This window comes from Phacochoerus africanus, chromosome 12 (genome assembly GCF_016906955.1).
Source record: "Phacochoerus africanus isolate WHEZ1 chromosome 12, ROS_Pafr_v1, whole genome shotgun sequence".
Classification (NCBI taxonomy): domain Eukaryota; kingdom Metazoa; phylum Chordata; class Mammalia; order Artiodactyla; family Suidae; genus Phacochoerus; species Phacochoerus africanus.
The window spans coordinates 29,356,459-29,384,453 of record NC_062555.1 but is presented as its reverse complement, the minus strand read 5'-3'; the positions used below and the strand labels follow the sequence as shown (position 1 = coordinate 29,384,453).

Here is a 27,995-nt window from a genome sequence, read left to right as displayed (position 1 = left end):
CCCACAATGGGCCCATCATAGCCCGGGATCCACAAAGGTCGGCAGGATACACTTTCTCAGAACCCCCATTCCTCTTATTGTAAATGATTTTCAGGTACTTGTGAAGGAGGAGGCAAACCTTACATTTTTGCAATAAAACCTAAGACTTCAGAGCCCTGGGAGCCTTGGGGCCCTGTGTGTGAGGGGGGCATATCCCCTCTCTGCTATCTGGGACCCTCCGTGGGAACCTTTATGAGTGTTTCACACATGAGGAAAACCGGAGCCATGGTCATGTGTCACTAAGCCGGTTACCACCCAGCAGTCACCTCCTCTACAAAAGAGGGGGTAAAAACAGTCCTACAACCTTCAGCCACAGGGGCGGGGGCGGGGGACTGGGGGGGGGGGTTGCTGTTAAGCCCACGGTGCAGACAGAGCTCAGCAGTTACTTTTCAGTATTCACATCATGTAGTCCCAGTTTTATTGGGATGTAACTGACACCCAGCCTGTGCGGGCTTAAGGTATCCGGCATAATGATCTGACTCACACACATCATGAATTGATCATTGCAATAAGTTTAGGGAGCATCCATCCTCTCATAGAAATACATCACTGGAGTTCCTGTCGAGGCACAGTGGTTAACGAATCTGACTAGGAACTATGAGGTTGAGGGTTCGGTCCCTGCCCTTGCTCAGTGGGTTAAGGATCCGGCGTTGCCGGGGAGCTGTGGTGTAGGTTGCAGACATGGCTCAGATCCCACGTTGCTGTGGTTCTGGTGTAGGCCGGTGGCTACAGCTCCGATTGGACCCCTAGCCTGGGAACATCCATATGCCGTGGGAGCGGTCCTAGAAAAGGCAAAAAGACACACACAAAGAGAAATACTTCATTAAAAAACAACAACAAGGAGTTCTGATCGCGGTGCAGTGGTTAACGAGTCCATCTGGGGACCATGGGGTTGCGGGTTCGATCCCTGGCCTTGCTCAGTGGGTTGAGGATCCGGTGTTGCCGTGAGCTGTGGTGTGGGTTGCAGACGTGGCTTGGATCCTGCGTTGCTGTGGCTCTGGCGTAGGCTGGTGGCTATGGCTCCAATTGGACCCCTAGCCTGGGAATCTCCATGTGCCACGGGAGTGGCCCTAGAAAGGGCAAAAAGACCGAAAAAAAAAAAAAAAACCTACCAACCTGTTTTTTCCCATGGGTTGAGAACTCTCAGATTTACTGATGCATTTCAGCCCTCATACTTATTATCATCTAACTGGAGGTTGGTATCTTTTAACTGTCTTCATCCAATTCCCCCCCCCCCCCCCCCCCGCTAACCACAAATCTGACCTCTTTTTCTACAAGTTTGAAGTATAATTGACCTACAACACAACTCACAAAGTTAGGTCCTGGTACACAACACAGGGATGTGATAACTGCATCATAAAATTCTCCCCGTGACGGGTCTAGGGGTCACGAATACATTTTATTTTCTTTATGTATTGTTGGGCCGCACCCAAGGCATGTGGAAGTTCCAGAGCCAGGGTTTGAACCTACGCCGCAGGCATGACCATGCCAGATCCTTAACTCGCTGAGCCACTAGGAAGCTCTGGCAAAAATGTGTCCCATGCTCGATGGCGGAGCTGGGGCTCACAGCGCAAATTCAGCCCGGGCTCCTTCAGGGCGTCATGGCTCTGGGGATCCAAGGGCCTGGCTCTCCTGGGTTCATCTCAGCTGAGAAATGGCTATAACCGTCCCAGGGCCGGTGGGCAGCAGGTTCCTCTAAGCACGTTCCCTGTGCGCCCAGGCAGCTCCCCACAGAACCCCAGCCCTGCAGGTGCTCACTTTCTCTGTGCAAATTCCCTGACCCTGTGCTCCTCACCGGGGAGAGGAATGAAGCCCGCAAGGCGATTACAAAGCCCGGTTTGTCTGGGACGGTCCTGCTGCCTTAGTGTTGCACGAATACCATCACTGAGCCAGCCACTCTCAGCAGCCTTTCAGGCTGTGCGACGGGTCCCCAGCCACCGCATTTCAGAGCGAGGTGCTGGAGAGCCTCCCGGAGATTCCAGGGGTGACCTCGGTTTCCTGGACCTCCCTGAAGGCTGTTTCGCAGCGCAGGCTGGCTGTCCTCACTGCGGAACTCCATCGGCAGTCCCACCACCCAGACAGGACCAGCCGAGACCCAAGAAGGAGAGGCAGGAATTTGCCCTTTTGTAAAGGCTTGGGCAAGACTCCAAAATTCCCAGCTCAGGATCGGGTGAACTGACGGGAGGCAGGATGATCCTGCGAGGCCACCCCCTTTGGGCAGCGAGCCCCTGGCCTCTGACCTGACGAAGTCCTACAGTTTAATGTGCGTGTTTATCTACTGCTGGCTCAGCGCACGGAGGACCAGAACTTCCCCTGGTTTCTGCCCCCAGTTCTCACTTGGCTCAGAGGAGAACCGCCGAATCTGCAAGAAATCCTGGTCGGTCAGTGATCCCAATCTTGGAGGCCCTGTTTGTTTGTTTTTGTCTTTTGGGGGCCACACCCATGGCATATAGAGGTTCCCAGGCGAGGGGTCTCATTGGAGCTACAGCTGCTGGCCTACCCCACAGCCACAGCAACACCAGATCTGAGCTGCATCTGCGACCTACACCACAGCTCACGGCAACGCCGGATCCTCAACCCACTGAGCGAGGCCAGGGATCGAACCCATAACCTTATATTTCCTAGTTGGATTCGTTTCTGCTGCGCCACGATGGGAACTCCTTGGAGGCCCTGTTTGCATGACAGGCCTGGCCCAAGGAAAGCTGTTTCTTAGGGCAGGAAGTCAGAAAAGCCCAGATAAACACCTCATTTTCTGGATTCTAAGATGCTTGATTTTATTCCTGGAGGAGAGATGATTCGGCCACCTGGGGCTGTAAATGAGGCCTGTGAGGGTCTGAGGCCTCGACACCTGTCCAGGCTGGAAGATGTGGCAGCTGCACCTGTGCGTGACCCGGAGGAAGGGCCACCAGCTGCCCAGCAGCCCTCCAAGACCTGCCCCCGGGGCCACAGCCATGGGCGGGAGGAGGCTTCCTTCTCAGAGACACTGGAGCCCATGAGAGCAAGCAGCAGGGCACCCGGGGAGTAGGCACAGCACAGCGAAATGTGCGCCGAGGTCTGAGTGTGGTTTGCACCCCATTCGGTGTGCTCCCAGTGCAAAGGGTGCCATTCGACCTGGAAATGCAGTGAATGAGCTACGACACCGCAGACCCAAAGAAGTGCTTTGTCTCCCTATGTTCTCAGTCTCTCTCAGGTCTCCGTGTTCCTCCGGACAGGACTTGGGGGAGCAGATGGCATCTTCTTTTATTTTTTTTATTTTCTTTTATTTTTTTTTTTCGTCTTTTTGCCATTTCTAGGGCCGCTCCGGTGGCATTTGGAGTTTCCCAGGCTAGGGGTCTCATTGGAGCTGTAGCCACTGGCCTACACCAGAGCCACAGCCACGCGGGATCTGAGCCACGTCTGCTACCCACAGCACAGCTCACAGCAATGCCGGATCCTTAACCCACTGAGCAAGGCCAGGGATCGAACCTGCCACCTCATGGTTCCTAGTTGGATTTGTTAACCACTGAGCCACAAGGGGAACTCGGGCACCTTCCTTTAGAGCTGGGCTCGCTGTGCCCTCCACCAGGACCTCCCTGCCAGGGGGTGACTCCCTCTCCCTCCAGAGCCCCAGGTTTCTGGGCTGTTCTGCCCAGGACAGAGGTGGAGGTTCTATCCTGACCCAGGAACAGCTCCGCAGGGAGCGGGCGGCTCTGACCTCTGAGATGCCCGCTGCTGCAGGCACAGGAAGGGCTGGGAGCCGCTGAGGGCGGCACCCACTTTTCAGAGCTGCTGTTCTGGCGGAGGGGTGGGGCAGCCTCCTTTGGAGAGCAGGGGAGATTGGGGAAGCCGAGAAGGAAGAGCTGCTGGAGGAGGGCCACTGCTGAGGGTGTAGAAGGCTTAGAAGATCTGCCCCGCCTCCCCCCCAAAACACACCCCTTCCCTGTGGATTACAGCTCCTTCACAGATGCGGAGCCTGTGGGCGGGGGTGGGGGGTGATTTGGAATCTAGGCCAGGGCACCAGCTAGTACACGTAAGGGGCGGGATCCGAACTCAGGCCTCTCTTACCCTGGTGCTCAGATGTGTCCTTGCCACCCTGCCGCCAGAACAAGTGAGACCCCACCACCGTCCCCACCGCCATCCACGCCCGCCCCTTCTCTTGTGGCGCAGGTTTTATCAGAAGTCTTAGCTCTCAGACTTGTGTCTCCACCCTCGCATCCGGCCGCCAGGAAACCCTGAGAAGTTCCGGGCACGTGCGAGACGCGGCTTCCTCCGTGGCGGGGCGCACAGGGGGTCCCCCGGGGCGCAGCCGGGGCGCAGCCGGGTCGCCCCGGGCCTGGGGACCCCGCTGGGGGGTTGCGCCAAGACCTTAGCGCCGATGCGGTGACATCAGCCCCGGTGTGGTGACATCGGCGCTGGTGTGGTGCAGTGTGCAAAGCCCACTGGTTGGCGTGGCCGGGACACGCCCCCCGGGAGCGGAACAAAACGGCGCGCGGGCCGGGCGAGCCCAGCCCCGCTTCCAGAGCGCCGCCCGCCGTCGCTGCCGCTACCGAAAGCCCAGCCGCCACCGCCGCCAGGTGAGTGCGCGGGGTCTCGCCGAGCCCCTCTGGGCCACCCCGCTTGGCTCCGCTGCGTCCTCCGCCCCTACCCTCGAGGCCCTGGCTCCTCTGCGTGCCCCGGCTCTGCGCGCGCGCTCTGGACGCCCCCGGCCTTCCTGTCCCGCCACCTCTCGGGAGGCTGCGGGGAGAGTAGACGCGACACCGGGCGGCCGGGGCCCGCGCAGGCCGAGGAGTGGGGCCAAGTGGCCGCGCCGGTTTCTTTCCAGGAGGCGCGGGGCTCCTCCCCGCTCCGGGTTCCCCGGACACAAAGGGCCCCCACGTGCCCCTGTCCCGGGACGGCCCGGCTCCCCACCGCCTGCGGGTCCCGAGGCGGAACAATGGGCCATTCTGCGCGCACTGACGCTTCTTGTCCGGCGAGGGTGGGGGCCTCTTGCAGCCCCCGCCCTTCTGCCCTGGGGGAACGCGCCCGCGGGCAGAGTGGGGACCGTCGGGCCTCGGGGGCCCGCCCGTGGCAGCTGCGCCCTGCCCTGCGCAGCGCAGGTGCTGGTTTCACTCTTTTCAAAAGTCTAGATGGAGCTGCCCCCCACCTCCCACTGCGCACGCCCCATTCGCTCCCGCCCCGGCCCGCTCGTCTGAAGGAGTGGGGACCATCCCAGAGCCTGAAGGGACCCACAGTGCTTGGTGGCCTCAGTCCCTGAAGTGGGGAACACACTTAGAGAAAGTTGCAATCCATTGCCCCACCAGCAACCAAGAGGCAGGCGTTTTATCTGCTCTCACAGGCCCCAGAGTGTTGTGCAAATTCTGCAAACAGTTGTGATCTAATCAAATCTGGGTCTAGGCAGGAGGCTGGGTGGCTCAGCTCCCTGGAGGCGGGGGCACCCCTGCCCCTGGGCGTGAGTGGATGGGCAGGCCCACCCAGCTGAGAGGGCATCACCTGGGCTCCTGCCCCCAGAGGTCCTTACACCCGGCTCTGGTGGACAGGGCAGCCCACTCGGTGAGAGGTTGTTGGAAGGGGAACTGATCCTGATCCTGAACCCGTGGCCTTGAACAGGTCGCCTCCCTCTCACGCTCAGTTCCTGTGGGGTTGGTACTGGGAGAGCCTTGCACAGATGTGGAACCCAGGGGGGCCAGCGGCTCCCTTCTTGGCCCCTAGCCCCCCCTCAGCCCCCCACCCCATGCCTCCCCACTGCTCCCAGAAGCTCAGCAGGCTGGAGGTACTGTCCTCTCAGGGCAGGCTGGAATTTCTTCCCTGCGGGATTTGGGGACCAAGTGCTGAGTGTTCACTGCTGCGCTCACCTCTGGCCTCCAGATGTTCATGGTGGGCTGAAGCGCCGGGGCGGTGCCCAGGGTCACTTCTTGCGAGAGAGACTATCCTTGTGGCCGCTCTTGGTCTCCCAGGGAGCGACCTTGTGCCTCAGGGAGGAAATCCGGGGGGAGGGGGGACAGGCAGGCAGAGAAGGAAGTTTATCCCGCAGAGGGTGTGTTGTGGGCGGGCAGCACTGCCCCGTAGAGGGTCCTGGGAGACACAAGGGAGAAACTGAAGGGTGGGCCCACCTCCTCTGCTCCTGGGTGGGAGCCAGCAGTGCCCCCCGGGCTGGGCTCTGGCTGCAGGAGCACCTGCCTTCCAGCCTGGGTGTTTTCTCATGGCAAACATCTGCCCTTCAGGAGCTTGGGAGCCCTCCCTGGCCCCAGGGGCTGTGGTGCTGGCACTTGGTGAATGGACAGGGTGGGGCTGGGCTCTGGGCTGAACTGCCATGAACGCCAGTGAACCTGGCAAGGGTTACTTGCCGATTGCTCCCTGTGAGTGGGATTGAGGACCAGGTGGGGGAAAAGTGACACCCTTTCTATTTACCGTGGGTCTCCTGGTGGGAAGGCAAACTGGGGAGGCTTTCTTGAGAGGCTGCCAAAGTTGAAATATTTTTGTACGCCAGCCTCTTATGAAAAGTTAACTTAAAGAAGACAGAGGGATCTTGCATTAAATATCTTGAGGCGCTCGAGAGAAGAAAGGTTGCCCTTTGCCACTACTCAGACCTGTTGGCAGATAAGGAAGGAGACAGAAAACTGGGCAGCGTTAGAGCCGCCCTTCCCCGGGAGAACAGTGGCAGGTGTCCGCACCAGCTGTGCCCCAGGGTCTGGCCTGCCTCCTTCTCATGTTATCTGTACAGGGTGGGGACGGGTACTCCCCATTTCACAGACAAAGAAACTGAGGCTCAGAGGTTGCAGCTGCCATTCAGACCCAGGCAAACACCTTCCAAAAGCCATGCTCAGTCACCATGTTATCACGCTCCTCTGCGTTTCCTATTTCAGAGGCGACTTGCTAAGGAAATATCCGCCACTTATGAAAGCACTTTACTGAGGCTTATAAACTACTTAAGATGGAGTTCCCATTGTGGCGCAGCGGAAACGAATCCGACTAGGATCCATGAGGTTGTGGGTTCGATCCCTGGCCTTGCTCCGTGGGTTAAGGACCTGGTGTGGCTGTGAGCTGTGGTTGGTTGCAGATTCTGCTCAGATCTGGCGTGGCTGTGAGCTGTGGCTGCAGCTCTCACTTGACCCCTCGCCTGGGAACCTCCATATACCGCGGGTGCGGCCCTAAAAGGACAAAAGACAAAAATAAATAAATAAATAAACTACTTAAGGAAGATGTGGCTTTGCCAGTGCGAATGGGGATGGAGTCAGGTTAGACCCGACCACTTCTAGGTCTTTATTCTGCTGCGTGGCCAGGGAGGAGCCGGGGGGGGGGGGTGCGCCTGGAAAGGGGGGCTGACATGCATCTGAATTTTGGTGTCAGGTTTGCAAGAAAGGAAGTCTGAAAGAGAGCCCGCTTGAGGAAAAGACACACACACACACACACACACAGAACAAGCTGTGGCTGGACGGGGGAGGTGCTGGAAGCCAGCAGGAGCAGCGTGGCTGGCGGCTTGCAGTTGTGAGGAGTTTCTGTGGTAACGATGGGGCTGCAGTACCCAGGAATTTGTCTGACGTCAGCCCTGGGTAATTCCCATGTATGGTAAAGAGCATGGATCCGGAGGCCTCTCCAGGGCTTCCCAGGGCCAGAAGGCAGCCTCTTGACTTGTATGACTTGTACAAAGGATCACTGCACCACTCCCGCCTGGCAGTAGTGCCCCCTCTCCAGCAAGGCCGCGCCCCCCCCCCCAGCCATCTCTGTAGGGGGCCCCTGTGGCCTGGAGCCTCCCTAGACGGCAGCTGCAAAGCAGTCTTTATAAGGTCTCCGTACTCATGGGTTTGGGTTTTGCTTTTCAAAACCCGTTGTGGCTCAGTGATTAATGAATCTGACTAGGAACCATGAGGTTGCAGATTTGATCCCTGATCTTGCTCAGTGGGTGAAGAATCCGGTGTTGCCGTGAGCTGGGGTGTAGGTTGCAGATGCGGCTCGGATCCCGCGTTGCTGTGGCTCTAGCGTAGGCTGGCATCTACAGCTCTGATTCGACCCCTAGCCTGGGAACCTCCATATGCCACAGGAGCGGCCCTAGAAAAGGCAAAAAGACAAAAAAAAACAAACAAAAAAAACCAGGAAAAATCCTTCAGACCCTTTCCGCGTGGGATGGCCAGTTGTGACCCTTGAAGTGGTTCCAGATAAAAGCAAAGAAACTTGACCTGTTGGTCAGTCTATGAAGCTTGTGAGACTATAGGATTTCCTATAATTGTTTTGAAATACTTAAATCCTAGACCCCAACTTCTACCTTCTTTGATCATCGGATTTCTGCACTCCGAGGGTGGCGTGTCCTGCTGTCATAGGTGGTAGGGGTCAGCGCCACCTGCTCACCCCACTGTCCCACAAGGGCCTGCACCTGGACTTGAACAGAGAGGGAGAGAGGAAGCCAGAGTGACCTTGGCTTCTGGGCATCGTGGGGTCTGGAGGGCTCACAGGGTCCGAAGAAATCATGTGACGCTGAGGCCGAGGCTATACCCCCGTGTCGGCCCTCCATCCCCCAGCAGGGACCCTTCCTTCAGAGAAGGACTGTTTCCTGGGCTCTCAGTTGTCAGCTCCAGAGCCCTGAGCGGGGGTCCCCCTTGTCCCTCTCTGTGGCTGACACGGGGGCATGGAGCAGGGGGCTGAGCCACGGGCTGGGAAGGATGACAGCTGCCCTGGATACCTGGCCAGGTGCCACACAACCAGGTGATTCCAGGCAGACAAACACCTACCTGACTGTCTCTGCTGAACTGAGTGGGTGGAGACCTGAGCTCGGCGCCCGGAAGTCGCTCTGTGGCTCCAGGGACAAGAGCCTTTGGAGTGGGAGATGTGGGGTCTTTGCATGGGAGAAATAAAGACGGGGTGGATGGCCAGGTCTCAGCACTGTTGAGGAGGGGACGCCCTCTTTCAGAGCTGGTGGCCAGCAGGAGGTTTGAACACTTCCCTGTTGGCCTCTTCAACTTGAAATGTGACCCCAGGGGACCTGCCACCTCAGCCCAACATTCTCAAGGTATGGGGTGAACGTGAGGGCCCTGCCCTGTGTCTGCTCCTCACTCTGCTCCCGAGGGCCCGAGCTGGGCCTCTGCTCTCAGGACAGGATCTGGGTATGGCTCCCGTGGGACAGCTGGACAGGAAGTGGGACCGGAGACTGAGCTGGTTGCGGGTCAGAAAAGACTGGTGCTGGGCTTCTAGCTTCCAGCCGGCCCCGAGGAGCCTGACATTCCTGGGAAAGAGCTCCTCCGAGGTTTCCAGCTCTTGTGCAGGAAATTCAGGCCCTGTTCTCTGTTGAGATCATTGACAGAGTGCAGCGGGACCACCCAGATCTCTGAAGGGACCCCACCTCAGGTGGTGATGTGGCTACGGGGGCCGGCAGTGCCTCTCAGCTGCCCTGAGCAGAGCTCAGAAGCATTCGATGTTAAGACAGGTGTCTGCTTGCGTCCCGGGGTCCCCGGGGGCTAAACCCCAAAGAATGCCACGTCTGTGGTCCCACTCGTTCTCTGGGCTGATGGAGAAGTTAGGGGTTCTTTTTATTTTTTTATTTTTTTTTTGTCTTTTTGCTATTTTTTTGGGCCACTCCCGTGGCATATGGAGGTTCCCAGGCTAGGGGTCTAATCGGAGCTGTAGCCACCGGCCTACACCAGAGCCACAGCAATGCGGGATCCGAGCCGTGTCTGCGTAGGCCACAGCTCACGGCAACGCCGGATCCTTAACCCACTGAGCAGGGGCAGGGATCGAACCCGCAACCTCATGGTTCCTAGTTGGATTCGTTAACCGCTGCGCCACGATGGGAACTCCTAGGGGTTCTGGGCCCTGTTTGTCCTGCTGCTTCTCAAGCTTGGCTCCTCGGGATGGGCCTGGCTGGGGAGGAGGGCGGGAGTGGCCCTTCCAGCACACCAGACCCTGAGCCATCACCTCCTAACACCTCTCATCCTCTGATCCGCCACTTGGAGTCAGTGAATGGCCCGGGACCCTTGGGGGAGGGGATGAGTCCCGTTCCCTGACCTCTGAACTGACCTGCCTGAACTCTGACCCAGAGAACTCTCTCTGCCTGTGTCCCCAAGGGCGGTCCAGGTCTGAGAGACAGGTTTCCTTTTAAGGCAGTTCGGCCTCCCGTTGGCTGGAATCTGCCTGATGAAAAGGGGGGCTGGGCTGAGGCCTGCCCTTGGGAAGGAGCTGGCCAGGCCCCCCCAGCTGAACCCCTCGCCCCCAGAGGGGTCCTTACTTGGGGGGTGGGGGAGCCCTCCACAGGGCTGCCTGAGACCTTCCCCTCCGTGAGGTCCATGAATATTGTCGCTGCTCTTCGCCCCCAGGCCTTGCCTGTGTCCCTTCCTGGGGCTCCTGAAGGGAGGACCCCCCCTCCTTCCCCCCCTCCTTCCCCCCCACTCCCACGCTCCCCGAAGGCCTGGCTCAGGAGATCCTCTGCCTGCTCCTGTTTCCCGGGTCCCTGCTGGATGTGTCCCCACCGCGGAGCCAGGAGGGACAAGGGCGGCTGTTCCAGAAGGAGGGGTCTTTTGTGTCTGGAAACACACACTGCTGGGCACGGCTCCCCACCACGTGCTCCAGGAGCCTCCTCCCTTGTGGGGAGGTCCTAGGGGCTGGAGGATGTCCCCGGGCAGGCTCAGGGGTGGAAAGCGAGGCCAGGAGGGGGCTTTGGCATCCGGGAGATCCCCCTGGATGCAGTGGGAACAGCGTGGGGGCTTAGGGGGCCGACCTGGCTGGAGCCCAGTTCCACCTCCTCCAGCCCCGTGACCGCAGGTGACCGGCCAGCCCTGTTTCCTCATCTGTGCCGTGGGTGTGTCCCAGAGGCCAGGAGAAGGGGGATGGGGTGTGTCGCGTGTCCTGCACACAGGAGTCCCGCAGGCGCAGGCAGGCTGTCTGCTGGATGCCATGGGCAGGGGCTCCGGGGGTCCCGTCTACTTACTTCATCGCCCTGTGTGGCTGTGTGTGACCAGGACGTTCCCCAGTGCTCTTTCCACCCCCCCCACCCCACCCCCAGCAGCTCCTGTCTCTGAAGCGTCCCCCTCAGGGGATAGGAATCCTCAGGGTGGCTTAGGTGTCTGGCCCCACCCTGAGCACCTCCCCTGTGTCACCTGGTGGAGTGGTGGCTGCTCAGTGGAATCTTCTGCAATGAGGAAGGGGAGGGGGGCTGAAGGCAAGGCAGACGGCACCCCCCCCACACTCCAACCCCCCCGCCACTGTCCTTCTCAGTCTGTGGCTTTGACATCCTGATTCTGGCTCCTCAGGGCAGTGGGGCTGGGTAACAGGGCATCAGAGGCTGGGGATGGGGGCTGGTGCCAGGGGGTGATGCAGAGAGGGGCCCCCGCACAGTTAGAGAAGTCCTGTCTGCAGGGGTGGGGCTGGGATGGGCAGAGGCTCGAGGAGCTGGGGACGGTCCAGACCCCCATGGGGGAGGACGGTGGCCCCAGCCTCTGCCCCGTCCAGTGCCACCCCTCCGCCACCTGGGCATAGGCTTCTACCTAGAGCTTCCATGCGCCAGGCCCGGGCTGGGGTGGTTAAATCACCAACCCTGAGGAAGCCTGATGGGTGGTGGCAGGAGCCGGTGCTGAGGTTCGTGGGGCTGCTGTGGAGACCCCCAGAGTGTGAGCCTGACGGAGCCCTGAAAGCCCAGAGTCACTGGGGGTCTTCAAGCAGGAGAGGCCTGGAGGGTGGGGGCTTAGGAGGACATGACACAAGCAGGTGTAAAATACTGACCTAAACGTTTACCTTGGATTTTTTTTTACTTTTTGGGGTTTTTTTGGCTTGTTTTGTTTGGCTTTTTTGTTTGTTTGTTTGTTTTTGTTTTTGTTTTTTTTGGCTGGTTTTTTGTTTGGCTTGTTTTTTGGCTTGTTTACCTGGAGAGCCCAGTGGCTCATCTGCTATGGGGTTGGCCTTGTCCTGAGGTTCAGTGATGTCACGGGCACTCTCCCGCTTCTTCCCCTGACCCTGCCTTCCTGGCCCTGGCCTTCACCCTGGGATGTCCGTCCCCTTTGGAACAACCACCCATGGCCCACTGTGCCCCCTCCTCACTCAGGAGAGGGGGGCTTGCTTCCAGGATGTTCTCTCCAAAGATCAGAATTTTTTATTTTTTTTTTTCCTCCAGAGCCCCCAGAACTCCTTTCTGTCTCGTTGGCCTGAAATATGTAGCTGGCCTGTCCCCGAGATGTAACCTTGGCTGGCCGGCTTTGGTCCAGGCCCTGTGCCCTGGCTGAACACTGGTTACCGAGGAGAAGGAACTGGAGCGTGGCGCCCCCTTCAAGGGGGTTGTTGGGGGCCGGCTGGGTGGAGGTGCTGGTGAGACTGGATCAGGTGGTGGGACGTGGGGGGAGCAGGGGGTGTTGGGGGGGGCTCCCCTGGGCTTAGGGGAGCGGTAAAGGGGAGTGCAGAGCAGGTGCCGCTGAGGGAGAGGAAGTGTCTCCCCGTTCTAGGTCTGGGGTAAGAGTCCTTCGTGATGGAGAGAGTGGTGGTGGTTCCCGCAGCAGAAATGGACAAGTCAGGGGACGGAACAAGCTGGAGAGAAAGGTAATGGGTTCAGGTGTTGCAGTCATGTGCTCACGGGCCATCCAGGTGGAGATGATCCCCTGAAACGGGAGACACGAGTCTGGGCTCCAACGAGGGGTTCAGGTCAGTGATGGAGGAATGGACGTGCTCAGCAGCAGGGACCATAGGCGCAGTGGGACCTCAGGAGACTGGGGGGAAGAGAAGGACTGGGGTGCAGCCAGAGGGAACCCCAGCTTTCAGGATGTGGGAGGACAGCAGAGGGAGGGAAGAGTAAAGGTCTCCTCCTGACAAAGCCGTGCTGGAGATCTCTGTAGTCTCGGGGATAGTCCAGCCATGGGAGCCCCCTTGGAGCCCACCCCCCGAGGGTCCTGCTAGTCCCGGGCTCTGCAGAGATGGAGGGCACAGCCCCGCTGTGGCTCTTAGCACCAAAGCATCGGATTTATGGAACACCTGTGTGAATACCTGTAGACAGGTGCACACAGGTCTTGGGCTGGATCCTCTTCTTGAGCCCATGTCCACGGTCGGGAGGAGGAAATTCCCCCCACGCTTCTGGCTCTTCTGGCTGGAAAAGAGCTGAGTTGACCTGAGACAGAGGAACAGGAGGAAATTCAAAGTTCAAGGGCACGTGTCCACGGGACAGGCTGTATGGCCAGTACAGGAGGGCTTGGGGTATGGGGAAGCGGGGGGCAAGGGCTGTGGCTGCAGGAGATGCCCAAACCCCAGGGCACAAGTCTTGGAAATGCTGGACACCAGGACAGACTCAAGAGCCCACCCTCCTGGGGTCAGGGTTGTGCTGGCAGCTAGAGAGTCAGGGGGTTGCTGATGCAGCTCTGATTCGACCCCTAGCCCGGGAACTTCCATATGCTCCAGGTGCAGCTGTAAAAAGGAAGATAAATTCACGTTCTTGAACTTCATCCTTGTAGGTCATGATTCACTGGGTCTGGGTGATGCTGGCAAATCTGATTTTGCAAAAGCACCCCATGCCCCCTCATTGTAATGGACTTTAAAGCTTGAGAACTGTGCCCTGTGTGCCTGCCTTCTGCTTTATAACATGCTTTGGTGAGCTCTGTGTTATATCCAGAAGAGTGTATAAAACCGCCGTGTGTAGTTTAAAGACTAGTTAGAAAGGGAACCCCGCGTGGTGCCCATACCTTGCCGGTGCCCTGGCAGCCCCCATGGGCCCCCACACTTTTTCTCTCTCCGAGGTGACGGATCTAAGACAATGGTTTGTGGTTATCGTTCCCTTGCTTTTCTTTATGACATTTCTGCCCATGTGTTCATCCCTTGACATAATAAATTCTGGGAAGTCCCATCGTGGCTCCGCAGTTAAACCCAACTAGTGTCCATGAGGGTGTGGGTTTGATCCCTGGCCTCGCTCAGTGGGTTAAGGATCTGGCGTTGCTGTGAGCTGTGGTGTAGGTCACAGATGCGGCTCTGACCTGGCGTTGCTGTGGCTGTGTTATAGACCATCGGCTACAGCTCTTGATTTGACCCCTAGCCTGGGAGCCTCCATATGTCGCAGGTGTGGCCCTAAAAAGACAAAAGCAAAAAATAAATGAAATGTTGGCTGCTTGTGGACCCGACACAAATACTTTTCGTTTTAGGAGTTCTAGCTTCTCTGCTTCTTTTGCCCCACGTTCATCTTTGCGAGGTGCGTGCGTGTGGATGCGAGTGCCGCTGAGGCCTGAATCTTACAGCTCTTTCGCATCCTTTATGTGTGTGCCTGGCGCCGGGCTCCACCGCGGTTGCTCCGTGAACGTCGTGGTTGGAGGAGGCGGTGCCCCCAGCTCTGCCCCCCCCGCCCCGCCCCCCACCTCCCAGCAGTCTCCTCCGCCTGTGTCCCTGGCGCTCCGTTTCTGGGTGGTCTGTGCATCTGTCTCCTTGCAATATTAATTGTCATCTCTTTGTCCGGTTTCAGAATGCCGAACTGGGGAGGAGGCAAGAGGTGTGGGGTGTGCCAGAAGACGGTGTACTTTGCCGAAGAGGTTCAGTGCGAAGGCAGCAGCTTCCACAAATCCTGCTTCCTGTGCAGTGAGTAGTCTCCTCCCCGCCCCGCCCTGCCCCGGCTGTTGCCATGGGGACCAGACGGGCCTGTCAACACCCCCGAGAACTGGCCCTGTGGGATATAAACAGCTTGACATTTGGCTGAAGTGCTGCTGGGGAGGAAAACACTTAAGGACCTCTTTGTTCCCTCAGAAGCTTGTTTTCTAACAGGGTGATCTGGCCCGAGCTGGTGGGGGTGGGATGGACGCGCAGGGCCAAGCCCTGAAAACGCCAGGAGGAAAACTTTCCACTCACTTTCTCTGCTCTCTCTGCCACAGTCCCATCACTGAAGAGGAAGACGCTTGTAGCTCAGAGTTTCAGCTTCTTATCCCATGTTTAAAGCACAGCAGGGGCGTTCCCATCGTGGTGCAGTGGAAACGAATCTGACTAGGAACCATGAGATTGTGGGTTCGATCCCTGGCTTTGCTCAGTGGGTTAAGGATCTGGCCCTGCTGTGAGCTGTGGCGTAGGTCGCAGACGCGGCTCAGATCCTGCATTGCTGTGGCTGTGGTGTAGGCTGGCAGCTGTAGCGCTGATTCGACCCCTAGCGTGGGAACCTCCATATGCCGCAGGTGCGGCCCTAAAAAGCCTAAAAATAAAAAATAAATAAAGAAAATAAATCTCAGCAGGAATCACAGATGCAGAGGACAAAGTAGTGGTTACCCATGGGGAGCGGGGAGGGAAAGGGGGGGTGGGGAAGGGGATTAAGGAGTACACAGGACCACCTATAAATATGTAAATCAGCCACCAAGACATACTGTCCAGCACAGAGAATAGAGCCAGTATTTTATAATAATTATAAGTGAAGTGTAACCTTTAAAAATAGCAAATTGTACACCTGAGCTTGTATAATATTGTACATCCGCTATTTAAAAATTTTTTTTAAAAATTTTAGGCAGCAGAGGCAGGGGCCTCACGGGGAAGCCGAGTCCCTGACCCTCGGTCCCTCCATCCCTCCGCCCTGCGGCCAGCCATCCGCTTTCTCACTTCCCGGGTGAGAGGATGGTGAGCGGGAAAATCTCTGCCAGCATCCTGACAACCCAGGGCGTGACCTGCTCCAGTCACAGTCTGGATCCCAGGCACCAGGCGGCCCAGGAACGCAGAGGCGGAAAGGCTGCGCTGGCTGCTGCCTGGCCTGCGCGGGTGTTCAGGGCACCCAGGAAGTGCTGGCCAGAGGGGCCCCCCCCTAGATTCCTGAATGATGGGGTCACTGGGACAGAGCCCGGGTCTGGCTGTGTTTTCCTCGAGCCAGCAGAGTCGGGGGCAGGGAATGTGTTTGTTTAGCCCCAGGCTTTAGAACCAGTGGGTCAGGGTTTGAATGTGAGTCTGTTTTTATCTGTGTGATGATGGGCAATTTTCTAGTGTTACAGGGAGATATTAACGCCCACCGCACAGGGACAGCGGCGTGAGAATTAACCTGAGAGGGGTTCGGACAGCAGACAAAGTGCTCAGAGCAGCTGCGAGTGCTCAGTAACATAGCCCCTCCTGACACACACACACACACACACACACACACACACACACACACACACGGCGCCGATAGATGCATAGCTAGTTGGCGTGGCTCAGGGGACACTCACAGGGGCTGACAGCATTGGGAGAGCCCGGCTGTGCTGTTTCCAGGAGATCGTGCTCCAGAGCAGGATCCGGGCAGCGGGGCCACCTGCTCCGGGATGTTTGCCAGATCTACCTGCTGCTGGGTGACCACTGGAGCCACAGCCCAGCGCCAGTAGCCAGGGCCCACAACCTGCCATCCACCCCGGAGACAGACCAAGGGCCGCGTCTGCTGCGCGGGTGGTCAGTGAGCTTTGGTGGAGCCTTTGGCGTCTGGCCCGCAGCGGAGGCTGAGCAGCAGCGTCATGTAGTCAGCAGTTCACCACACTCAGGAATTATCAAACTGTTTATTTTTCCAGGGGGAATAAAGGGCTTGGCACTGGCTGGGGAGAGGCCCAGACTGGCTGCTGACCCTAAGGACCCCTCTCTGCTCTTCAGCGTTGCTTTGATCAGGGACTGGAAGGGGCAAGCTGGGCCTGGAGGCCTGCAGCCCCACTTGTGTGCAGGGAAAGCGCGGGAAGGAACAGCAGGCCTGGGGCCGTGGGGTGGGGGGGGTTGATGATCAGAAACAGTTATGGAAGATGGGGTGGGGCTGTAGGACAGTGTCCTGCTTCTCGGGGTCCCCGTGGCTTCTGGGCACCAGGCCTAGACCATGTCAGGGTCTGAGCATCTAGAAACCTGGGGACCCCCAGGGCCCAGCACAGCCTTGGACATGCAGATTTGTTTATGTGTAGAGGGAGGTGGCTTCTCTCAGTGAAGTGGGTTTGGCGTCCAGCCGGAGTTCCGAGTCCCCCTCAGAGTTTGGACCTTCCGTCCTAAGGAGGAGAAAGGCCAGCAGGGTTGGGCCGGGGTGCCTTTAGGGACCTTAGCTCCCTGCTGGCCAGGCCCGGGTGAGTCCCCAAGAGAAGGTCTGCCGACCACTCTGGTGCTTGGCTCTGGGTCCTGCTCAGCTTGGCACCTGTGTCCCTTCTCTGGGGCCCGGGTTGCCCAGGATGCTGCTGCCATAGACAGTGGGGGAGCAGTCCCTGCCCTGGGCTCACCCAAGAAGGGCCAGCCGGTCCCCATCAGCAAGCAGGAGGGCTCAGCTCTTGGGGACCTGCCCTGAGGCCACGTGCCATCTTGGAGCTGCAACAGCTGTCCTGGGGCAGCTCAGCCCTGTGGGAAACAGAGCTGGTCTGGCCTCACCCCAGGGGGTGGCTGCTGGGCGGGGGCTGTTCCCCAGAGCCCCGGAGACCCCCCACCAGCATCCTGTCACCTTCCTGGTCCCATGATTGTCTCACCTGAAAGGGGTGCCTGGCTGGCAGAAAAGAACCTGGCTGGAGGTCAGGCTGGGCTCTGGCCAGTTCTGTGAGCTGGGGCCTTTGTTGGTGGGCCTTGATTTTTCTTCCAGAAGCAGAGAATCGCTCTCTGTCTTGGGGTGGATTGAGGGGGCACTGGCCTCCCCTGGGGCCCCTCTTTTCTGTGCTTCTGGAGTGCATGTTCCCCACAAACGCACATCGCTAATCTATCACCGTGTTTGTTTTTTTTGGACTTTGCTTAGCGTGATTTGGTAGAAACTTGCCTAGGCCTTCATTCAATGGTTCATTTTTTTTTTCTTTTTGTCTTTTCTAGGGCCGTACCTGTGGCATATGGAGGTTCCCAGGCTAGGGGTCCAGTTGGAGCTGCAGCCGCCGGCCTACGCCACAGCCATAGCAACAAAGGATCCGAGCCATGTCTGCGACCTATACCACAGCTCACGGCAACACTGGATCCTCAACCCACTGAGCGAGGCCAGGGATTGAACCCACAACGTCATGGTTCCTAGTTGGATTCGTTAACCACTGAGCCACTAAGGGAACTCCTAGGCCTTCATTCAAAATTCCTCTTCCTGGAGGAGCCTCCAGGTACCCAGACTGCAGGCTGGATGGAGGTGGAGGTGGAGGCCAGGCAGGGGGTCCAGGGTGGGCCACTGAGGAGCAAGGCAGAGCAGAAGCCACAGAGAGGTCTCTGCGTCTGCTCAGGCAGCGAGGCAGGCAGCATCTGGACGTGTCCGCGATAGAATCTCCTCTGGGCTGAGCTCCTGGCCTCCTGCAGAAGGGGTCAGTGCAAGGAGCCCTCAGTCGTCCCGCCCCGGAGCCCTGGCCACTCTGTCTCACTTTGTGTTTCTCCTCTGGTCTTGGAATTTCCAGTTCAACTTGGGTCTCGCGGGAAGCAATTCCAGGTCATCTCCCGACTTCCCACCCTAGAAGGGAATGTTGGAGCCTCGGCCTACTGTTCCCACTCCCTCCATCCAGGAGCCAAGCCCTGGGGAGGCAATGGGAAGGTCCATATTTGGGCCATGGGGTGCTGCAAAGAGGTGGGGCTCTCGGGGGCAGGACCAGAGGGTCCTTATTTAGTCTGAAGTCTCCAGCCTGGGCCCCCGGGGGAGATAGCTGACTTTTAAAGGCAAGGGCCTGGCAGATTGCACAGAGCCGAGCTGAGCACTTCCTCCTGGGGGTTCTCCAGCAGTCCACCTTCAAGAGGATGTGTTTGAGGATGTGGTCCGGGGGGAACACATGGAATCCCATATAGGGACTAAACTAGCGTTATAGGCCGAGACCTAAAAGGGATGTTGGGTCTCTTGGGAGAAATACTCCAGTGTTGGAAGCCAGGGATCTTCTGAGCCTGCCCCGCCCCCGTGTGCCCAGGGCACTGACAGGAGCAGGGTACAGTCTGAGTACTTCCCATGTAAGGTCTCACTCTCATAGCCACCTTTGGGGTCGGCTCTGTCACGCGCATCCTCCAGTAAGGACATGGGCTGGTTGGTACGTAACCGGCCCAGGGTCGCACGCTGGAAAGGGGGCAGTGGGACGGGGCTCTGCAGCCTGACTCTGCGAGACCCTGGGCTCTGAACTTTCTTGCTCTGGCTGGCTGGGTACAGTCCCCTCTGCGATCAGCGGAAGAGCCACGAGGTCCCCAGGCTTTCTACTTTATCCCATTCCAAACTCTCTTGGTCCTGGAGGCAGGAGAGCCTTCCTGGCGTCTGACGCCAGTGCTCCTGGCAAAGTGATTTCTGCGGTTAGAGGCTTCGGATCTTGTTTTTTTTTTGTTTTGTTTTGTCTTTTTGCCTTTTCTTGGGCCGCTCCTGTGGCATATGGAGGTTCCCAGGCTACGGGTCGAATTGGAGCTGTAGCCACAGGCCTACACCAGAGCCACAGCAATGTGGGATCCGAGCTGTGTCTGCAACCTACACCACAGCTCACGGCAACGCTGGATCCTTAACCCACTGAGCAAGGGCAGGGATCGAACCTGCAACCTCATGGTTCCTAGTCGGATTCGTTAACCACTGCGCCACCACAGGAACTCCAGAAGCTTCGGATCTTGTGACAAGCAAGACCTGTATCATTTCAATCTGCGAGCTGGGCACCGAATGAATACTGACCTTTCCCGGGCGCATCACTTTGCCTGTAAATCCCGCAAGCTCACAGCAGGGGTCCCTTCTGGATCCCACTGCTGGCAGCAGGAAACCCCTGCCCTACTTTCATCCTTCCTTTCTCTTTGTCAAGAGCAGAGTGAAGGCCCCACAGGCTCCCTGTGGCTTGGGGTCAGCCTAGGCTGCGGGGCTTGCATAAACCCAGGAGCTCTGAGGGCTCCTGGGGGCAGGGCCTCAGCCAGCATCCCCCAGACCCCTTCCCTCCTCCCAGCTCCCTGCTTTCCTGGCCGCTATTCACAGCTCCTGGAAGATCAGGGTGTCGCGTCGGCCACGTCCCAGAGGGCTTCAGCTGTGGGGGGGCTCCCTGTGACCCACCTCTTCTCCCCACAGTGGTCTGTAAGAAGAATCTGGACAGCACCACCGTAGCCGTGCACGGCGAGGAAATCTACTGCAAGTCCTGTTATGGCAAGAAGTATGGACCCAAGGGCTACGGCTACGGGCAGGGCGCGGGCACACTGAGCATGGACAAGGGGGAGTCGCTGGGCATCAAGCACGAGGAGTGAGTACAGCCCCCCCGGACCCTGCCCCATGTAGCAGCTCAGACCACGCGCTGTGGGTCAGGCCCGTGGGAAGAGTGGGGTGCGGGGGAATGAAACTGGCCAAGCTCTTCCCGCTATGGAGGTGCAGCCTGTGTTTTCATGGGTGTCACAGCTGGGAGGGGCCCCAAGAATTCCGGGGTCCCAACTCTTCTTTCGAAGATGAGAAAACCCAGCCAGTGTCAGCGACTTGCTGCACCCACCCCCCCCAACCCCGGCCCGGGAGTGTCAGAGCTGGACCACCTCTCAGCCCTGGTCGGGAAGTGGGTTTCCTTCCCTGGAGACACACAGGGTGTCACTGGTCCACAGCACCCCTGGCTGCTGGCCTGCTGGGAGCTGGGTGGTGGCAGTCAGCCTGGCCAGCTCCTTGGCCCACAGCCCAGCCGGTGAAGGGGGCGGTGGACAGAAGTGAGGATGAGGTCCCAGGATGCAGCCAAAGTCATTGCCCCAGAGGGAGTGATTAGTCAGCAGATTTCTCCTGGAAAGACTAATAATAGATGAATAAGAAGAGGCTGCAGGGGTGAGGGGTCCAGGATGACAGTTCTTAGCAAACGAGGTGCTACGTGATTCCCACGTCCTAATGGGGGCTGAGGGAGGGCTGATGCGCCAGTGAAAGTGACCTTGTGCTGACTTTGGTGTGTCCTTCTGTAAAGTGGGAGGTGACCCTAGAGGCCCCCTAGGCCCTGTAACTGGCTGAGTGGGATGAAGGTGGGGTCCCGCCCACACTCAGCCCGACCATGCTTCGCTCCGTGTGTGTCACCTCACCCCACGCCCTTCCCCGAGCAGAACCCCGGGCCACCGGCCCACCACCAACCCCAACGCATCCAAGTTTGCCCAGAAGATCGGGGGCTCCGAGCGCTGCCCGCGGTGCAGCCAGGCCGTCTACGCAGCCGAGAAGGTGATTGGTGCCGGGAAGGTAAGGCGGCTGCTTGGTGGGCAGGGAAGGGCAGGGTCTGGCCGGGCACCTCCCCGAAGTGTGGGCTCCAGACCTTTGCAAGTGGGACCCCAGCTCTGCTCAGAGGAGATGGGCCCTGGGCTTTACTCCCCTGTCGTTTCAAAGCCCACAGTGAGCAAGGAACTGTGTGTCCCCACGTTGCTTGTCCCTGGACACCCGGTCTCCAGGGAGCTCAGCCACTCACAGTCCTGACAGCCTTGCCACCAACAAAACTGACAGGCGATGTGTAGGGAGCTGCCAGGGTGGGGCCCACAGACCTCTGGGGGCTCCTGCAATGCATCTCTATGGTTCTGTGCCATCGCGTCTCCAGAAAGAAAATCCTTAGCATTCATCACGTTTTTAAAAGGATTTGTGATCCAACACGTTAGGAACCACCAAAAGTCTGCAGTGCATTCTGTTTCATAGGATATGGACTCAGAAACCCACCCGTGTACCCCCAGGGCAGGGCTTCCCAGGGTTCGGGGCCTATCACGGCCTCCTGGGGGGTTTTTGCAAGCTTTTTCTTTTTTCTTTTTTTGTCTTTTTGCCTTTTTCTAGGGCCGCTCCTTTGGCATATGGAGATTCCCAGGCTAGGGGTCTAATTGGAGCTGTAGCCACTAGCCTACGCCAGAGCCACAGCAACGCAGGATCCGAGCCACGTCTGCGACCTACACCATAGCTCATGGCAACGCCGGATCCTTAACCCACTGAGCAAGGGCAGGGATCGAACCCGCAACCTCATGGTTCCTAGTCGGATTCGTTAACCATTGCGCCACGACGGGAACTCCGCAAGCTTTTTCTAACCGTCTCCCCTGCCCTTCCCTGTATGTTCTGCTAGTGCCCCCACCCCCGAGGCTGCAGGGAGGGGTGGAGAGCTGGTGCCCTGGGCTTTGTGGCCTCAGACCAGCAGTCCGGGAGCTACACAACAGGCCACTTCAGGATGCGTGGCTGGAGGAGGGTTTTGGATCTTCACGTGAAGCCCGAGTGAGGGGCACGTGGCCAGCCAGGGAGCAGCGGGGCCTGGAGCCTGTCTGCAGCTTTTCTGGGCCTGCATTCGTCTTGGCCTCCAAGGCTTTCAGCCTCCAGGAAGGGCGGGGGAGGGCGGGGAACGCATGGGGGTTGAGTTTAGCCGCAGCAGAGTCTCTGACCGGCCCTCACTCATGCCGGAGATGGACCTGGTACCCTGCTTTAGAAATGGAAAAGCCAAGGTTCAGGGGTATTGAGTCATTTGCCAGATCTTCCGGTGGGAACAGCGAGGCTCTGGGTCAAGCCCCGTTGGCTTGGCTCCCAAAACCTCGCTCTCACTGTGTTTACTGGACTTTGGGCCGTTTCCCGTCTCTGAGCCCATATCCACAGCTGTCTAGGGGGAGGGGGTCGTGACTCTGCACAGGGACAACCCAGTTGCTAGTTGTGTGGCCCTGGGCTCATCACGTCCCTCTCTGAGCCTCGTGCTGCCTCTAGAATGTCTCACGTGACTTTAAGTGAGATAACGCTGGACACCCAAAGCAGCACCTGCAGTGTGGTCGACCCAAGTCAGCTGTGTCGTCGTTATTCGGTTGTTGTGAGAGCAAAAGGAGGACCCTCGCCCTGGATTCCCTGATGTGAAAATAGGAGACATCTGTTAATATTATGAAGTTGGTGTTTTTGCTGCTGTGTCTCCCTCTGAGCACAGGAAATTACCAGAAACCCCCTGAGTCAGTATTTCCATCCTGTAGGTGGGGTCTAAGGTGAAGGATGAGAGGGTGTTTTCAGGCAGAAGAGGGAGGAGAAGCCCCATCCGTGGCCGGGGCCGTGGAATAAGGCGTAAGAGGAGCAGGGGCGCATTAGATGAAATTCACCAGCGGAAGCCAGAGCGTGTTTGGAGGGAGGGCGGCAGTGGTCGCTTCTCCTGCCCGGAGACGGGGCAGCAGCCAAGCTGCACAGAGGATGGAGCCACAGCTGATGTCTGCTGGGGGTGCCAGGCGAAGTGTGGGGGTCTGGCCCCGTCTCAGCGCTCTGGATTCCGAGGTCCCTGGAGCCCCAGGCGGGAGCCGACACGCGCCGGTCTGGCTGCCAGGAAACCTAAGGAGCTGCAGTTTCCTTTCTCACCCTCGAGCCCAGGCACCGGCCTGTGCGAGGGAGTCTCTTTGTCCTTAAAAGGCCTTGTTTTGTCCCTGCTGCCTCAGCCTCCCGCCTTCCTGGTTTGGCAGGACTGTCTGCACACGTGGTGCTGCTGGGAGCTGCCGCCGAGCCCAGGGCCTGCACTGGGTCCCACCACGTGTGCAGACCCGCCGGCTTCTCCATGAGAAGGGCAGGGGTGTGGGCGGTGCCACGAACCCCTTAAGAGCCAGAAGGGCTTCTGCAGGCTTCTCCCCGCCCTTTCTTCTCCCCAGGGTGCCGGCCCCTCTGTGTGCCAGGCCCCTGCCACACCCTCCGCAGCTCCCCATGAGGGAGACAGCGCCAGCCCTCTCCAGGTGGCAGCCTTCGGGCAGACAGGACACTGGCTGCTGATCATGAAAGGTGCCCCCAGGCCAGGCACGTGGTTATCTGTCCCATCCTCACAACCAGCTGCCAGGGAGGAAGGGAGGAGGCAGAGAGCTGAGAGCAGTGCTGCCAGGTCGGCTCTGAGCCCACGCCCACACCCCTGGACCCGGGCAGCAAGGTCAGGACAAGCCTGGCCTGGCCCGAACTCGGGGGAACAGCTGCCCTGGCGGTGGTCCCAACTCCCACCTGCCCCTGGTGGTGCAGCTGCCCCATAGCTCGTCAGCTTCCTGCAGGACCTTCCGAGGTGGGAGGTGGTCACTGGCTGCTCCCTCCTCTGCGGCCCCAGAGGTATCTTCATTGTCAGGGGGGTGGGACTGGGGGCAGCAGCGTTAGCTGTTTCCTTCCCTTCCAGTCCTGGCATAAGTCCTGCTTCCGATGCGCCAAGTGCGGTAAAGGCCTGGAGTCCACCACCCTGGCCGACAAGGATGGCGAGATTTACTGCAAAGGTGGGTGGTCTTGTTCCCAGGAGGTCTGATGGGCCCCAGGCCCAAGCAGTCATGCCCTTTAGCTGTAGACCAGTTCAGGGACCTCCATCCATTCCAGAGCATCGAGCAAGATCCTTTCGTGTGACAGCTGGGGAGGCAGCCAGAGGGGGAAAGTGTTACCAGAGTTACGGGGAGGGGGGGCAGATCTGGGCAGGATGGGTGGAGCCCAGGCTCCCTGCTCCCAGTTCTAAGCTCTGACATGTTGATGCTTCTCTTGGGACAGGGAGGGACTTGGCTCCACTCTGGGGCCAGGAAACTCCTCACTGCTGGGCTTGGTGTTGGGGTGGGGGTGCTGGTGGGCTTGCTGCTCCAGAGGCCCTGCCTTGGGGGGAGCGGGGAGGAGCTGTGTGGGAGGGCCGGGGGTGTGGCGTTCTCACCTGCTCCTCTTTCTGCAGGATGCTACGCTAAAAACTTCGGGCCCAAGGGCTTTGGCTTTGGACAAGGGGCCGGGGCCCTGGTCCACTCTGAGTGAGCCCTACCTGCCCCGCTACCCATGCCCACGCTTCTCATCACCATCCCCTGCCCGGCAGCCTCGCCACCTCCAGGATTCATCCCTTCAGCCCTGCACACATCACTAAGGACTTGAACTTGGGTGTCTGGCTTCCCTCGATCTGGGGGTCTGCTGGAGGCCCCACTCCTCGAAGGCACTCCCCCCTTGCCCAGGACCAGCAGGAGGCCTCAGGACTTTTGTCCCCCCAACACCCACTCCCCAGGAGAGTTCTCAGCCTCTTGGGCTGGGTGTCTGTCATCAGTGGGGCCCAGGAGGAGGGGAGCAGGGAGGGAGCAGGTCCCAGTGGCGGGTGGGCTGGGAGGGCTGTGCTCCTCCCTGGGGAGGGGGGGCCTTCTGATATCAGGATGTGGTCTGGCCTTCCCAGGCGTCGAGCTCCCTGTTTGAGGGGGGCCTTGATGATGAAACAGCCCAGCGACACTGGTGTGAGGCCTGGGCCCTGAGCTAGCGGGCAGCTCCTGCTCGGTTGAGCGCAGGCCAGGCCCAGGCTCTGTCCTTAACACGCCTGCTGGCCCTCAGCAGTGGAGGGAGGCACATGCAGCCTTTGCCTGGACACCCCTGTCCCTGCCACCCCACCGTGCAGCAGGGACCCCTCTCTGGCCACCCCACCCCACCCACCCCTTCCAGGTCCCCCAGGTCAAGAGCAGCAGGAGGACAGGGAGGAGCCAGGCCCGGCCGCCCCAGGGGCTGGAAGGACCGCTGCCACCTGGCCTGGGGGCTGCAGCGTGGCCTGTACTCAAGCTGACCCCCCGCCCCGTCAATAAAGCTGTCAGAAGAGAAGCCCATGCTGTCCTGTTCTGTGGGGGCACTGCCACCCCCCGGCTGCAGCAGACTTGTCGGGAACAGCCCGTGAGAGGAGGTTTGGTGGAAAGAAAGTGACTGCTTCCCCCCTGGTGTCTGTTCCAGCCCAGCCCACTGCCCACGGGGGCCTGATCCTGCTGCCCTGCCCTGTGGACTCCCACATCTGGGGTGGGAACTAGGGCTGGGAACTCGAGGGGCTCATCAAGCCCCCCCACTTGTTGCCCAGCTTGGAAAACCCCAGAGTGAGAGGGAAACTCAGCCGAGGAACTTCTGTATCACATCCAGGAAGCTCACTTCTGCGGGGCGGGGGGTGGGGGGTGGACATGAAGTTTTACTTCTAAGTCTGAGGCTGGAACTCAAGTCCAAGGTCGGTGTCCGGTAGGGCCTGCTGCTTCTCCATGTGTCCTCATGGTAAGAGTGGGGAGAGGGTTTCCAGGGTGCTCCACCATCACGACCTGATCACCTCCCAGAGATGTCACCTCCAGATGCCCGCACCCTGGGGGCGTAGGTTTCAACATGTGAATCTGGGGGAACAGAAACATTCAGCCGGTGGCATTCGCCCCCCCCCCCCACACCCCAGTTCATGTCCTTTTCACACGCGAAATTCATTCACGCCACCCCAGCAGCCCAAGTCTTAGCTCTCCATCCAGCATCTACTTTAAGGGCTCAGGAGGTGTGAGCCACATCTGGCACAGGACAGACCTCAGGTCTGGCGCATCCTGAGGCAAACTCCTCTCCAGCTGTGAGTCTGTGAAAACATACAAACACGTTCTGTGCTTTTAAAATATGAAAGTAGGACCCACCTAGGCTAGACATTCCTGTCCCCGGAGGGAGAAGTGGGAAAGGAGTGACAGCTCGGAGGAAGCCCAGGACCGGGTAGATCCCCAGCCCACAGAGCTAGATTTGGATTCTGCACTTTGGGAACCCATGGGCGTGGCCTCCTGCCCCCGCACCCCCACCCCCACCCCCACGACCTGGCAGGTGCCGCCCCCACTCTGCCAGCGCCACCTGGTGGCAGCTCCTAGTCAGAAGCCTGGGCGGAGGCGGCCCTTGTGCTCCCTGTGATGGGCGTGGAGTCCCTGGTCTGAGTCACCCTCCGGCCACCCCTTCATTGTCTTGGAGAACAGAACAGGCGCTGCCTTAGCGGTTGACCTACACTCATCTTATCAGAGGTCACTCGACCGCACCTGAATTCTCTTTGCAGTGGGACAGGCTGGGACTTTTCCAGATCATTTCGTTCTGCTTCCGGTTGGCTCCACTGAGGCCACCTCCTCCTCCTCCTCAAGTGTCACAGTCGGCAGCCAGGAGGAGCCAAGCTGCTCCTTCCACACTCTGCTCAGAGATCTCAGCTAAATACCTTTCGCGAGACACCCCAGTCTGGACACACTCCAGCTCGTTCTTTGCTACCTTTTTTTTTGGTCTTTTTTTGCCTTTTCTAGGGCTGCACCCACGGCATATGGAGGTTCCCAGGCTAGGGGTCCAATTGGAGCTGTAGACACTGGCCTACACCAGAGCCAGAGCAACGCAGGATCCGAGCCGCATCTGCAGTACACCACAGCTCACGGCCATGCCAGATCCTTAACCCACTGAGCAAGGCCAGGGATTGAACCCTCAACCTCATGGTTCCTAACTGGATTCGTTAACCACTGAGCCACAACGGGAACTCCCGTTCTTTGCTACTTAAAAAAAAAATCCTTTTAGGGCCATGTTTGCCACATATGGAAGGTCCCAGGCTAGCAGTTGGTTGGGAGCTACAGCTGCCTGCCGACACCACAGCCACAGCCACCGTAACTCCAGATCTGAGCTGCATCTGTGACCTACATTGCAGCTTGCAGCAACCCCGGATCCTTAACCCACTGAGTGAGGCCAGGGATCGAACCCACACCCTCACAGAGATAACATCAGACCTTAACCAATTGAGCCACAAGGGGGTGTTCCCATCGTAACAACCCGACTAGGATCCATGAGGACTCAGGTTCAATCCCTAGCCTTGCTCAGTGGGTTAAGGATCTGACATCGCTGTGGCTGTGGTGTAGGTCAGCAGCTACAGCTCTGATTGGACCCCTAGCCTGGGAACCTCCGTATGCCGTAGGCACGGTCCTAAAAAAAAAAAAAGGCGAAACAAATTTTTTTAATTAAAAAAATGGAGTTCTTGTCGTGGCTTAGCAGTTAACAAACCTGATTAGTATCTATGAGGACATAGTATCCATGAGGACAAGGGTTCAAGCCCTGGCCTTGCTCAGTGGGTTAAGGATCCAGTGTTGCCGTGAGCTGTGGTGTAGGTCACAGATGTGGCTCGGATCCTGAGTTGCTGTGGCTGTGGGGTAGGCTGGCAGCTGTAGCTCCTATTGGACCCCTAGCCTGGGAACCTCCATGTGCAGCAAGTGCAGCCCTAAAAAGACAAAAAAAAAAAAACACACACACACACAAAAAAACCCCAAAAAAACTGAGCCGCAATGGGAGCCCCTTTTGCTACTTCATAACGTGGGTCCCCTTGCCTCCTTTCCAATAATGTGGTCCTCATTTCCGCCCTCAGAATGGCCTTGGCTACGCATATTTCTATAGTCTGCTTAGAATTTCTTCCTCCTTTTCCCCTAAGACAACCAGGCTTTCTCTCCAGCTCCTCTTCCTGAGCTCTTAGCAGAAGGGACTC

The 27,995-nt window shown here is 58.6% G+C and overlaps 1 protein-coding gene across 1 annotated transcript; it reads left to right on the top strand.

The window, feature by feature from the left end:
• Positions 1-4,458: 4,458 nt before the first annotated feature.
• Positions 4,459-25,321, top strand: CSRP1 (cysteine and glycine rich protein 1). The gene is made up of 6 exons (XM_047754655.1): positions 4,459-4,592; positions 14,426-14,538; positions 19,886-20,054; positions 20,878-21,007; positions 23,901-23,994; positions 24,429-25,321. The coding sequence occupies exons 2-6, from the start codon at positions 14,427-14,429 to the stop codon at positions 24,503-24,505; spliced, it is 582 nt and encodes a 193-aa protein (XP_047610611.1). The 5' UTR covers positions 4,459-4,592; position 14,426; the 3' UTR covers positions 24,506-25,321.
• Positions 25,322-27,995: the final 2,674 nt, after the last annotated feature.

Bases quoted from the DNA above. Each gene is read 5' to 3' on its own strand.
- CSRP1 (XM_047754655.1), top strand. From the start codon at position 14,427: ATGCCGAACTGGGGAGGAGGCAAGAGGTGTGGGGTGTGCCAGAAGACG. The intron at 20,055-20,877 runs GTGAGTACAGCC...TTCCCCGAGCAG, and splicing joins CTGGGCATCAAGCACGAGGA to AACCCCGGGCCACCGGCCCA. The intron at 23,995-24,428 runs GTGGGTGGTCTT...CTCTTTCTGCAG, and splicing joins TGGCGAGATTTACTGCAAAG to GATGCTACGCTAAAAACTTC.